A 12,389-nucleotide genomic window follows, 5' to 3' on the forward strand; every position below is an offset into this window, starting at 1 on the left:
TACACCTTTTGCTTCATTCAACCAGTCAGATAAGGAATGAATCGAGCTCAATTTTCAATTTTTCGCCTGTTGTAGGTTTGTTATTTCATTTTGCCTTGAACAGAAATCAGTATAGTTCATTTTATGCTAAACTCACCAGTACAATTTGGTTCATTTCCAGCAAGGGACAGGGTTCCGTCTGACAGACAAACTGTACACATAGGATCAGTTGTTGTGTATCCATCCAAACACTCATAGGTGTACGATTGCTCCCATTTTAGCTCCATTGGTGTAACAGCAACTGTGCCTGTTCCATTCTTTGGAGTCTCACACGTGACCTCTATGACAAACCAAACGATCATTTGCTTGATAATGTACATTTTTGATAAAATGTCAGCTTCTTGTTAGAAGTACACCTTTTGCTTCATTCAACCAGTCAGATAAGGAATGAATTGAGCTCAATTTTCAATTTTTCGCCTGTTGTAGGTTTGTTATTCCATTTTGCCTTGAACAGAAATCAGTATAGTTCATTTTATGCTAAACTCACCAGTACAATTTGGTTCATATCCAGCGAGGGACAGAGTTCCGTCTGACAGACAAACTGTACACAAGGCATCATCAGTTATGTACCCATTTTTACATCTGTATGTGTATGACTGTTCAAATGTCAGACTCACTGATGGAACTGCTATTGTTCCTGTGCCGTTTTCAGGTGTTCCACACATAACCTCTATAATAGAACAAGGAATCAAGAGAGCGGCATTATACCATGTGTTTACTATTTTCAGATACTAAGAACATCTAAGTTAACACTTAAACCAAAACTGCCGTGTACAACTTCTATTGTTTTTTTTCTAGGGAAATGAAACACGCTGATTCCAATTATATACTCAAAACTAAGATTGGTCTACTAGCTTTCAGGTTAATGAAGGCTTTTTACAGCATTTTAATATTGGTCTCAAAAACAACGCAATCGGCGCAACAAGCTCAGCCCATAAATATGTGACGTTCGCCAGCTTTTTAGGAACAGAATGTGGGAATGTTTATTCCGATTAAGAATGATAGAAATGGGTGTCTTTAAACCCGTTATTATCTAAATTCAGTTTTCAAATTAATCTCAGTCTTTTCTGAAAGGTAAATAAGCTATTTAACGTATGTTTAGCATATTCAGAAACGAGCTTAAAAAGACGCGATAACACGCAAGCTTTTGAGAAATTCGCACATTTTTTAACTCAATTTTTTGGCAGTCAGCCTATTAAACATCCTGTAACAAGCTACGAGCAGTTTTAAATAGAATGTCTACCTTTCATAAAAACTGGGAAATTGTTTTACATGCTGAATTTAGATAATAGTGGGGTTTTAGACACCCATTTTTATCATTCTAAACTGTACTAAATATCCCCAACTTCCGTTCCTAAAAAGCTATGCTACGTCACATATTAATGGGTAGGGCCTGTTCTGCCAATCGTGTTGTTTTCGAGACAAATATTGAAACGCTTCAAAGAAGCCTTCGTGGGTTTGAATAGTAGCGGAATAAATTTTATTGTAAATACAAAATCGGAATCAGCGTGTTTGGTTTAGCTATAAAAGACGATACAAGTTTTACGTGGCAGTTAAGGTTTAAATTTATAATTTAATAAAGAAATTATGAAATTGAAATAAACTACCTTTTAAATAGTTAGCTAACAACTTTTAAAAACTACCTACTCAATCAGTGAGAAAACAATTATTTTATTAGACTACTAAAATCTCACCAGTACAATTTGGTTCATTTCCAGCGAGAGACAGAGTTCCGTCTGACAGACAAACTGTACACATAGGATCAGTTGTTGTGTATCCATCCAAACACTCATAGGTGTACGATTGCTCCCATTTTAGCTCCATTGGTGTAACAGCAACTGTGCCCGTTCCATTCTTTGGAGTCTCACACATGACCTCTATGACAAACCAAATGATCATATGCTTGATAATGTACATTTTTGATAAAATGTCAGTTTCTTGTTAGAAGTACACCTTTTGCTTCATTCAACCAGTCAGATAAGGAATGAATTGAGCTCAATTTTCAATTTTTCGCCTGTTGTAGGTTTGTTATTCCATTTTGCCTTGAACAGAAATCAGTATAGTTCATTTTATGCTAAACTCACCAGTACAATTTGGTTGATTTCCAGCAAGGGACAGGGTTCCGTCTGACAGACAAACTGTACACATAGGATCAGTTGTTGTGTATCCATCCAAACACTCATAGGTGTACGATTGCTCCCATTTTAGCTCCATTGGTGTAACAGCAACTGTGCCTGTTCCATTCTTTGGAGTCTCACACATGACCTCTATGACAAACCAAACGATCATTTGCTTGATAATGTACATTTTTGATAAAATGTCAGTTTCTTGTTAGAAGTACACCTTTTGCTTCATTCAACCAGTCAGATAAGGAATGAATTGAGCTCAATTTTCAATTTTTCGCCTGTTGTAGGTATGTTATTCCATTTTGCCTTGAACAGAAATCAGTATAGTTCATTTTATGCTAAACTCACCAGTACAATTTGGTTCATTTCCAGCAAGGGACAGGGTTCCGTCTGACAGACAAACTGTACACATAGGATCAGTTGTTGTGTATCCATCCAAACACTCATAGGTGTACGATTGCTCCCATTTTAGCTCCATTGGTGTAACAGCAACTGTGCCTGTTCCATTCTTTGGAGTCTCACATGTGACCTCTATGACAAACCAAACGATCATTTGCTTGATAATGTACATTTTTGATAAAATGTCAGCTTCTTGTTAGAAGTACACCTTTTGCTTCATTCAACCAGTCAGATAAGGAATGAATTGAGCTCAATTTTCAATTTTTCGCCTGTTGTAGGTTTGTTATTCCATTTTGCCTTGAACAGAAATCAGTATAGTTCATTTTATGCTAAACTCACCAGTACAATTTGGTTCATATCCAGCGAGGGACAGAGTTCCGTCTGACAGACAAACTGTACACAAGGCATCATCAGTTATGTACCCATTTTTACATCTGTATGTGTATGACTGTTCAAATGTCAGACTCACTGATGGAACTGCTATTGTTCCTGTGCCGTTTTCAGGTGTTCCACACATAACCTCTATAATAGAACAAGGAATCAAGAGAGCGGCATTATACCATGTGTTTACTATTTTCAGATACTAAGAACATCTAAGTTAACACTTAAACCAAAACTGCCGTGTACAACTTCTATTGTTTTTTTTCTAGGGAAATGAAACACGCTGATTCCAATTATATACTCAAAACTAAGATTGGTCTACTAGCTTTCAGGTTAATGAAGGCTTTTTACAGCATTTTAATATTGGTCTCAAAAACAACGCAATCGGCGCAACAAGCTCAGCCCATAAATATGTGACGTTCGCCAGCTTTTTAGGAACAGAATGTGGGAATGTTTATTCCGATTAAGAATGATAGAAATGGGTGTCTTTAAACCCGTTATTATCTAAATTCAGTTTTCAAATTGATCTCAGTCTTTTCTGAAAGGTAAATAAGCTATTTAACGTATGTTTAGCATATTCAGAAACGAGCTTAAAAAGACGCGATAACACGCAAGCTTTTGAGAAATTCGCACATTTTTTAACTCAATTTTTTGGCAGTCAGCCTATTAAACATCCTGTAACAAGCTACGAGCAGTTTTAAATAGAATGTCTACCTTTCATAAAAACTGGGAAATTGTTTTACATGCTGAATTTAGATAATAGTGGGGTTTTAGACACCCATTTTTATCATTCTAAACTGTACTAAATATCCCCAACTTCCGTTCCTAAAAAGCTATGCTACGTCACATATTAATGGGTAGGGCCTGTTCTGCCAATCGTGTTGTTTTCGAGACAAATATTGAAACGCTTCAAAGAAGCCTTCGTGGGTTTGAATAGTAGCGGAATAAATTTTATTGTAAATACAAAATCGGAATCAGCGTGTTTGGTTTAGCTATAAAAGACGATACAAGTTTTACGTGGCAGTTAAGGTTTAAATTTATAATTTAATAAAGAAATTATGAAATTGAAATATACTACCTTTTAAATAGTTAGCTAACAACTTTTAAAAACTACCTACTCAATCAGTGAGAAAACAATTATTTTATTAGACTACTAAAATCTCACCAGTACAATTTGGTTCATTTCCAGCGAGAGACAGAGTTCCGTCTGACAGACAAACTGTACACATAGGATCAGTTGTTGTGTATCCATCCAAACACTCATAGGTGTACGTTTGCTCCCATTTTAGCTCCATTGGTGTAACAGCAACTGTGCCCGTTCCATTCTTTGGAGTCTCACATATGACCTCTATGACAAACCAAATGATCATATGCTTGATAATGTACATTTTTGATAAAATGTCAGTTTCTTGTTAGAAGTACACCTTTTGCTTCATTCAACCAGTCAGATAAGGAATGAATTGAGCTCAATTTTCAATTTTTCGCCTGTTGTAGGTTTGTTATTCCATTTTGCCTTGAACAGAAATCAGTATAGTTCATTTTATGCTAAACTCACCAGTACAATTTGGTTCATTTCCAGCAAGGGACAGGGTTCCGTCTGACAGACAAACTGTACACATAGGATCAGTTGTTGTGTATCCATCCAAACACTCATAGGTGTACGATTGCTCCCATTTTAGCTCCATTGGTGTAACAGCAACTGTGCCTGTTCCATTCTTTGGAGTCTCACACATGACCTCTATGACAAACCAAACGATCATTTGCTTGATAATGTACATTTTTGATAAAATGTCAGTTTCTTGTCAGAAGTACACCTTTTGCTTCATTCAACCAGTCAGATAAGGAATGAATCGAGCTCAATTTTCAATTTTTCGCCTGTTGTAGGTTTGTTATTCCATTTTGCCTTGAACAGAAATCAGTATAGTTCATTTTATGCTAAACTCACCAGTACAATTTGGTTCATATCCAGCGAGGGACAGAGTTCCGTCTGACAGACAAACTGTACACAAGGCATCATCAGTTATGTACCCATTTTTACATCTGTATGTGTATGACTGTTCAAATGTCAGACTCACTGATGGAACTGCTATTGTTCCTGTGCCGTTTTCAGGTGTTCCACACATAACCTCTATAATAGAACAAGGAATCAAGAGAGCGGCATTATACCATGTGTTTACTATTTTCAGATACTAAGAACATCTAAGTTAACACTTAAACCAAAACTGCCGTGTACAACTTCTATTGTTTTTTTTCTAGGGAAATGAAACACGCTGATTCCAATTATATACTCAAAACTAAGATTGGTCTACTAGCTTTCAGGTTAATGAAGGCTTTTTACAGCATTTTAATATTGGTTTCAAAAACAACGCAATCGGCGCAACAAGCTCAGCCCATAAATATGTGACGTTCGCCAGCTTTTTAGGAACAGAATGTGGGAATGTTTATTCCGATTAAGAATGATAGAAATGGGTGTCTTTAAACCCGTTATTATCTAAATTCAGTTTTCAAATTGATCTCAGTCTTTTCTGAAAGGTAAATAAGCTATTTAACGTATGTTTAGCATATTCAGAAACGAGCTTAAAAAGACGCGATAACACGCAAGCTTTTGAGAAATTCGCACATTTTTTAACTCAATTTTTTGGCAGTCAGCCTATTAAACATCCTGTAACAAGCTACGAGCAGTTTTAAATAGAATGTCTACCTTTCATAAAAACTGGGAAATTGTTTTACATGCTGAATTTAGATAATAGTGGGGTTTTAGACACCCATTTTTATCATTCTAAACTGTACTAAATATCCCCAACTTCCGTTCCTAAAAAGCTATGCTACGTCACATATTAATGGGTAGGGCCTGTTCTGCCAATCGTGTTGTTTTCGAGACAAATATTGAAACGCTTCAAAGAAGCCTTCGTGGGTTTGAATAGTAGCGGAATAAATTTTATTGTAAATACAAAATCGGAATCAGCGTGTTTGGTTTAGCTATAAAAGACGATACAAGTTTTACGTGGCAGTTAAGGTTTAAATTTATAATTTAATAAAGAAATTATGAAATTGAAATAAACTACCTTTTAAATAGTTAGCTAACAACTTTTAAAAACTACCTACTCAATCAGTGAGAAAACAATTATTTTATTAGACTACTAGAATCTCACCAGTACAATTTGGTTCATTTCCAGCGAGAGACAGAGTTCCGTCTGACAGACAAACTGTACACATAGGATCAGTTGTTGTGTATCCATCCAAACACTCATAGGTGTACGATTGCTCCCATTTTAGCTCCATTGGTGTAACAGCAACTGTGCCTGTTCCATTCTTTGGAGTCTCACACGTGACCTCTATGACAAACCAAACGATCATTTGCTTGATAATGTACATTTTTGATAAAATGTCAGTTTCTTGTTAGAAGTACACCTTTTGCTTCATTCAACCAGTCAGATAAGGAATGAATCGAGCTCAATTTTCAATTTTTCGCCTGTTGTAGGTTTGTTATTCCATTTTGCCTTGAACAGAAATCAGTATAGTTCATTTTATGCTAAACTCACCAGTACAATTTGGTTCATATCCAGCGAGGGACAGAGTTCCGTCTGACAGACAAACTGTACACAAGGCATCATCAGTTATGTACCCATTTTTACATCTGTATGTGTATGACTGTTCAAATGTCAGACTCACTGATGGAACTGCTATTGTTCCTGTGCCGTTTTCAGGTGTTCCACACATAACCTCTATAATAGAACAAGGAATCAAGAGAGCGGCATTATACCATGTGTTTACTATTTTCAGATACTAAGAACATCTAAGTTAACACTTAAACCAAAACTGCCGTGTACAACTTCTATTGTTTTTTTTCTAGGGAAATGAAACACGCTGATTCCAATTATATACTCAAAACTAAGATTGGTCTACTAGCTTTCAGGTTAATGAAGGCTTTTTACAGCATTTTAATATTGGTCTCAAAAACAACGCAATCGGCGCAACAAGCTCAGCCCATAAATATGTGACGTTCGCCAGCTTTTTAGGAACAGAATGTGGGAATGTTTATTCCGATTAAGAATGATAGAAATGGGTGTCTTTAAACCCGTTATTATCTAAATTCAGTTTTCAAATTAATCTCAGTCTTTTCTGAAAGGTAAATAAGCTATTTAACGTATGTTTAGCATATTCAGAAACGAGCTTAAAAAGACGCGATAACACGCAAGCTTTTGAGAAATTCGCACATTTTTTAACTCAATTTTTTGGCAGTCAGCCTATTAAACATCCTGTAACAAGCTACGAGCAGTTTTAAATAGAATGTCTACCTTTCATAAAAACTGGGAAATTGTTTTACATGCTGAATTTAGATAATAGTGGGGTTTTAGACACCCATTTTTATCATTCTAAACTGTACTAAATATCCCCAACTTCCGTTCCTAAAAAGCTATGCTACGTCACATATTAATGGGTAGGGCCTGTTCTGCCAATCGTGTTGTTTTCGAGACAAATATTGAAACGCTTCAAAGAAGCCTTCGTGGGTTTGAATAGTAGCGGAATAAATTTTATTGTAAATACAAAATCGGAATCAGCGTGTTTGGTTTAGCTATAAAAGACGATACAAGTTTTACGTGGCAGTTAAGGTTTAAATTTATAATTTAATAAAGAAATTATGAAATTGAAATAAACTACCTTTTAAATAGTTAGCTAACAACTTTTAAAAACTACCTACTCAATCAGTGAGAAAACAATTATTTTATTAGACTACTAAAATCTCACCAGTACAATTTGGTTCATTTCCAGCGAGAGACAGAGTTCCGTCTGACAGACAAACTGTACACATAGGATCAGTTGTTGTGTATCCATCCAAACACTCATAGGTGTACGATTGCTCCCATTTTAGCTCCATTGGTGTAACAGCAACTGTGCCCGTTCCATTCTTTGGAGTCTCACACATGACCTCTATGACAAACCAAATGATCATATGCTTGATAATGTACATTTTTGATAAAATGTCAGTTTCTTGTTAGAAGTACACCTTTTGCTTCATTCAACCAGTCAGATAAGGAATGAATTGAGCTCAATTTTCAATTTTTCGCCTGTTGTAGGTTTGTTATTCCATTTTGCCTTGAACAGAAATCAGTATAGTTCATTTTATGCTAAACTCACCAGTACAATTTGGTTCATTTCCAGCAAGGGACAGGGTTCCGTCTGACAGACAAACTGTACACATAGGATCAGTTGTTGTGTATCCATCCAAACACTCATAGGTGTACGATTGCTCCCATTTTAGCTCCATTGGTGTAACAGCAACTGTGCCTGTTCCATTCTTTGGAGTCTCACACATGACCTCTATGACAAACCAAACGATCATTTGCTTGATAATGTACATTTTTGATAAAATGTCAGTTTCTTGTTAGAAGTACACCTTTTGCTTCATTCAACCAGTCAGATAAGGAATGAATTGAGCTCAATTTTCAATTTTTCGCCTGTTGTAGGTATGTTATTCCATTTTGCCTTGAACAGAAATCAGTATAGTTCATTTTATGCTAAACTCACCAGTACAATTTGGTTCATTTCCAGCAAGGGACAGGGTTCCGTCTGACAGACAAACTGTACACATAGGATCAGTTGTTGTGTATCCATCCAAACACTCATAGGTGTACGATTGCTCCCATTTTAGCTCCATTGGTGTAACAGCAACTGTGCCTGTTCCATTCTTTGGAGTCTCACATGTGACCTCTATGACAAACCAAACGATCATTTGCTTGATAATGTACATTTTTGATAAAATGTCAGTTTCTTGTTAGAAGTACACCTTTTGCTTCATTCAACCAGTCAGATAAGGAATGAATTGAGCTCAATTTTCAATTTTTCGCCTTTTGTAGGTTTGTTATTCCATTTTGCCTTGAACAGAAATCAGTATAGTTCATTTTATGCTAAACTCACCAGTACAATTTGGTTCATATCCAGCGAGGGACAGAGTTCCGTCTGACAGACAAACTGTACACAAGGCATCATCAGTTATGTACCCATTTTTACATCTGTATGTGTATGACTGTTCAAATGTCAGACTCACTGATGGAACTGCTATTGTTCCTGTGCCGTTTTCAGGTGTTCCACACATAACCTCTATAATAGAACAAGGAATCAAGAGAGCGGCATTATACCATGTGTTTACTATTTTCAGATACTAAGAACATCTAAGTTAACACTTAAACCAAAACTGCCGTGTACAACTTCTATTGTTTTTTTTTCTAGGGAAATGAAACACGCTGATTCCAATTATATACTCAAAACTAAGATTGGTCTACTAGCTTTCAGGTTAATGAAGGCTTTTTACAGCATTTTAATATTGGTCTCAAAAACAACGCAATCGGCGCAACAAGCTCAGCCCATAAATATGTGACGTTCGCCAGCTTTTTAGGAACAGAATGTGGGAATGTTTATTCCGATTAAGAATGATAGAAATGGGTGTCTTTAAACCCGTTATTATCTAAATTCAGTTTTCAAATTAATCTCAGTCTTTTCTGAAAGGTAAATAAGCTATTTAACGTATGTTTAGCATATTCAGAAACGAGCTTAAAAAGACGCGATAACACGCAAGCTTTTGAGAAATTCGCACATTTTTTAACTCAATTTTTTGGCAGTCAGCTTATTAAACATCCTGTAACAAGCTACGAGCAGTTTTAAATAGAATGTCTACCTTTCATAAAAATTGGGAAATCGTTTTACATGCTGAATTTAGATAATAGTGAGCTTCAAGACACCCATTTTTATCATTCTAAATTGTACTAAATATCCCCAACTTCCATTCTTAAAAAGCTAGGTTACATCACATATTTATGGGTTGGACCTGTTCTGCCAATCGTGTTGTTTTCGAGACAGATATTGAAACGCTTTCAAAAGGCCTTCATGGGTTTGACAAGTAGCGGACCAAATTTTATTGTAAATACAAAATCGGAATCAACGTGTTTGGTTCAGCTCGAAAAATTGATACAAGTCTCATGTCGAAGTTTTGGTTTAATTTTATAATTTATTAGGGAAATTATGAAATTGAAATAAACTACCTTTTAAATAGTTAGCTAACAACTTTTAAAAACTACCTACTCAATCAGTGAGAAAACGATTATTTTATTAGACTACTAAAATCTCACCAGTACAAGTTGGTTCATTTCCAGCGAGAGACAGAGTTCTGTCTGACAGACAAACTGTACACAAGGGATCAGTTGTTGTGTATCCATCCAAACACTCATAGGTGTACGATTGCTCCCATTTCAGATCCATTGGTGTAACTACATCAGTTCCTGTTCCATCTGCTGGTTGTCCACACGTCACCTCTGTAATGTGGTGTTCATATTATAGTTCTTCCATATAAAACCTGAGCAATATGAATGACTAAGAACTATGTTATACAGTATTTATTTATTTGGATGTATTAAGATAATACTAAAATCTACTCTCCTTCGGTGAAATACCTTCATAGTTTTTTTCTAATTTACTTGAATGAAAACTTATTGTTTGAGCTGGTATTTTTTTTTATTGCTATTGCCGTTTTCTGAGATTCTTTAAGTTTAAACGAAAATCAACAAACTATTTGCTTCTCTGGCTTCTACGACAAAAAAGTGTAATTTTTATTTTAATTTAAAACAAAAGCTTTTGCTATAAAGACAATATAAATGAGTAGTTTCTACTGAGCCATGATCGATGCCTAAATTTATCCCTGTCAAGTATTAATAACATTAGAAGAAGTTAAACTGTAAAAGTCCTTTTAAATCACCGTCTCATTAAATACTTAGAAAATATTTTAACTCATCAACTCAACCAGAAAATTACTGTGTTAGATAACTTATTATTTCTTCTTAATTTGTAGATGTCGCCTGACACAAGCCATCACAGAGTTGGAAAAACATAGTATCACCTTAAAGTTGATTAACTTATGCCAGGAGAGTGCAACCAAAAACTATCCTTTTAAGAAATGTATTTGTAGAGCTAGATTTGTGATTGTATTATTCTGATAAATATCATAGTGCTTTTTCTCAAGCTCTTAGGCTAACTTAAACAACTGATGGCTACCAGTGCATGTTGGTGGAGATATGGAGTAAGTTCCATCGGCAAGACACTGCGTGCAGACCTCATCTTCTGTTGTGTAACCATCTAAACATTCGTATGTGTAAGTGTCTGGGTATGAAAGGGTTGTACCAGGAGGTATATCTTTTATGCCAGGTATGGTAGGTATTGGTCCACAGCTGACAACTATAAGAATAACACAACATGTAATAATTATCACACTACATACATCAAGACAGCTTCTCAAATTGAAATTACTCTAAACTTCACGCAAGCAGCTAAATCTCACAGCCCTCAAAATATTATTTGTCACATGTTGGCCAGCTGCAGACCCTGGAATGTTTTAAAAAGAATCGAGAAAACGAGCTTATGTCCTTATGACAAGAAAGTGATGCTAGCCATGCCATTGTGGAGTACATTTTCATGAAGCATGCAATAAAAATGTTTGATTTTCAAACAGGACGCATGGTTGGTCATACAAAAATACAAGAGTCATTTGTAGCATACTGCATTCGATTGTGTGACATTTTGGATAGGCTTATGATTGCACTCTTAAAAAATTCGAGTTCAGATTACTCATAATTTATAAAGCACATATCAGTGTATTAATTGTTGTTGCCTGTTTGGGTTCTATGTTATCCTTGAGCTTCTATCTTGGTTGCTGTAACTTAACAGATTTTACCTGCCTTTTTCGAACTGAACATGTTTTGCTTCTTCTTTTAGTAGCTCTGCACACCTTTGCCTCCTTGTGATTTAATGCGAGTTTTTTCTGACAGATTTATGCATAACTTAATGCAGTAAAATATATTTACAATAAACACAAAACCTTTAACTTTTAGCGGCTCTAGCGAAACAAAACTGGTTGCGGTAAAACGCCATCTGAAATTTCGCAAACATATTTTATTTTCCGAGTCTTTTTGAGGCAGTTTAGTACTTGTCAAAATAGCTGAGTTTGTACCATAAAGCAGCCTATCACATGAGGCAAGATTTTTAGCACCACTGCGTTAGGTGTTCTAAAAAAACAACATCGTGTATTTCTGCTCTGCAGTGCTACATTACCTCTAATTAATAATAACTTGTAGAAACATATATCAACTTAACAACAATTTACTATGATCATAATTTTGTAGAGCCATTCCTCTTTGACTATGGCAATGCTATAAGCTTTGTTTAAAATATTCCAACAAATTTTTCCTCATAGAAAAATATTCCCTTCAATGCTCAATATTTATTTGTTCCTCATGTTCCCTGTGGTAATCTTTATAAGCATATTTCCAGGTAATATATTGAGTATTTGAAGTTTTAACAGACAAAAACAAAGATTGAAACCTAGATATCCGGTAATGAGCATCGGCACTAAAATAGCTTGAAAAAATGTTGTTATTACATTTATTTTCCTAATAG

General features: G+C 35.4%; 1 protein-coding gene across 1 annotated transcript in view; it reads right to left on the bottom strand.

Moving 5' to 3' along the window:
* The window catches only part of LOC137405304 (sushi, von Willebrand factor type A, EGF and pentraxin domain-containing protein 1-like), a 78,362-nt gene that overhangs the window by 11,898 nt on the left and 54,075 nt on the right, over positions 1–12,389 (bottom strand). The window contains exons 8-24 of the mRNA XM_068091531.1: positions 10,992–11,171; positions 10,073–10,255; positions 8,865–9,047; positions 8,475–8,657; positions 8,085–8,267; positions 7,695–7,877; positions 6,488–6,670; positions 6,098–6,280; positions 4,891–5,073; positions 4,501–4,683; positions 4,111–4,293; positions 2,904–3,086; positions 2,514–2,696; positions 2,124–2,306; positions 1,734–1,916; positions 527–709; positions 137–319 (exon numbers count right to left, since the gene is read on the bottom strand). Of these exons, the coding sequence (XP_067947632.1) occupies positions 137–319; positions 527–709; positions 1,734–1,916; positions 2,124–2,306; positions 2,514–2,696; positions 2,904–3,086; positions 4,111–4,293; positions 4,501–4,683; positions 4,891–5,073; positions 6,098–6,280; positions 6,488–6,670; positions 7,695–7,877; positions 8,085–8,267; positions 8,475–8,657; positions 8,865–9,047; positions 10,073–10,255; positions 10,992–11,171 (3,108 nt within the window). The remainder of the gene's footprint in view (positions 1–136; positions 320–526; positions 710–1,733; positions 1,917–2,123; positions 2,307–2,513; positions 2,697–2,903; positions 3,087–4,110; positions 4,294–4,500; positions 4,684–4,890; positions 5,074–6,097; positions 6,281–6,487; positions 6,671–7,694; positions 7,878–8,084; positions 8,268–8,474; positions 8,658–8,864; positions 9,048–10,072; positions 10,256–10,991; positions 11,172–12,389) is intronic.

This window comes from Watersipora subatra, chromosome 9, assembly GCF_963576615.1.
Source record: "Watersipora subatra chromosome 9, tzWatSuba1.1, whole genome shotgun sequence".
NCBI classification, from domain to species: domain Eukaryota; kingdom Metazoa; phylum Bryozoa; class Gymnolaemata; order Cheilostomatida; family Watersiporidae; genus Watersipora; species Watersipora subatra.